Source organism: Colius striatus, chromosome 1 (genome assembly GCF_028858725.1).
Source record: "Colius striatus isolate bColStr4 chromosome 1, bColStr4.1.hap1, whole genome shotgun sequence".
NCBI lineage: Eukaryota > Metazoa > Chordata > Aves > Coliiformes > Coliidae > Colius > Colius striatus.
The window spans coordinates 20,200,142-20,201,510 of NC_084759.1; the positions used below are offsets into that span (position 1 = coordinate 20,200,142).

Genomic DNA, 1,369 nt, shown 5'->3' on the forward strand with positions numbered 1-1,369 from the left:
CCAGGGCGGCCCGACCTCTGCGTGTGGGGACCCTGCGGAACGTCGAGATCCTGTGGGGTGCCTGTGGGACGGGTGCCCACTGAGCGGTAAGGGTCCGGTGCGGTGCGCGGGGGTGCGGGGAGGCCCCGCGGGCTGCGGCGCCGCGGCCGCGGGATGGAGACGGGACGGGGGCCCGGTGCCCGGGGCTCCGCAGCTCGGGGGTCCGCGGCGCCTCCTTTCCGCGCAGAGGCCCGCAGGCGGGGCCGGCACTGCGGGCTGCCGCCGCTCAGACACCGCGGCGAGGGAGGCGGCGGCGCGGCCGGGAGGTGCGGGAGCGGGGCCGTGCGATGGAGGCGCCGGCTCCCTTGCCCTCGCTCTCCTTCCCCCGCCGCGGCGCCTCCTCCCCCCGCCGCTCCCCTCCTCTCGCCGCGCCTCGCCCTTTCCTCACCAGCCGAGGAGTGTATCTTGGAGGATTTCCGCCGCAGGGACATCCTCAGCGCCGCGTCCAGGCCGGCCCTGTTCGGCATGCTGCGGCCGCGGCGGCAGGCGAACCCCGCGGCCGGCTAGTGCGGCGGCGGCGGGCGGGCCATGCCCCCCTCACGCAAACGCCGCGCTGCAGCGGCGGCCGCTGGCACCGCCGCGGCCTGGCTGCGGGGGCGGGCGAGGCGCTAAGCCCTGGCAGGGCCCGGCTCTCCGCCGCGGCGGCCGGAGGTGCCCTCCGTGGGGACGGGGCTCGGCGTCCTCCCGCACCGCTTGCCGCCGGGCCGGGGCCAAGGGCAGCCCCGCTCCGTCCCCGCCGGCACGGGAGAGGGCAGGGGCGGCACCGCCGCTCGCCGCCGCACCGCCCGCCGGCCCCACGCTCCGAGGGACGGCGACCCGAAGGGCCGGTGCGGCCCGGCGGCCTCGGGCTCCTCGGGTAACGCCGGCGGGGACAAGGCGGGGTGCAGAGCCGGGGCCCGGCCGCCTGGTCACCGCCGCTCATGGAGAGGAGACAACGGCTTCGCGGGGGGCAGAGGGAAGGGCCCGGCCCGGCGTGGCTGGCCCGCTGTGTACGTTATGAACGGGCTCAGTTCGGTTCCCGAGTGCCGCACATGCCCGCGGCCGTCTGTACCGCTGCGAAGTGCTGCACCGCTGGTAACACAGCCTCTCACAGCAAAATGTACCCAGTGTGAGTCGTGGCATAAGGTACAACTGAGCCAGAGCCTGGGGTTTCGGTTGGTTTTGGGGGTTTTTTTAGAGGTGTCTGTCTGAAACTACTATTCTACTGACGTTTTAGGCGCATAAAGCATCCCAACAAAGCCCCTGCTGGGATCAGGATCCCTAACCGGGCTTCTTTGTTCCGGTTACAAGGGCATCTTTCATCACTGTGGCGTGCTGCCAGCCTCTTCAC

At 73.5% G+C, this 1,369-nt stretch overlaps 1 protein-coding gene across 1 annotated transcript; it reads right to left on the minus strand.

The window, feature by feature from the left end:
• Positions 1-472: 472 nt before the first annotated feature.
• On the minus strand, positions 473-961 carry LOC133624684 (putative HTLV-1-related endogenous sequence). The gene has a single exon (XM_061988667.1). It carries the CDS (start codon positions 959-961, stop codon positions 473-475), a length of 489 nt encoding a protein of 162 aa, XP_061844651.1.
• Between the last annotated feature and the right edge of the window lie 408 nt (positions 962-1,369).

Excerpts from the sequence above, each read along its gene's own strand:
- LOC133624684 (XM_061988667.1), bottom strand. The coding sequence starts at position 961 with ATGAGCGGCGGTGACCAGGCGGCCGGGCCCCGGCTCTGCACCCCGCCT.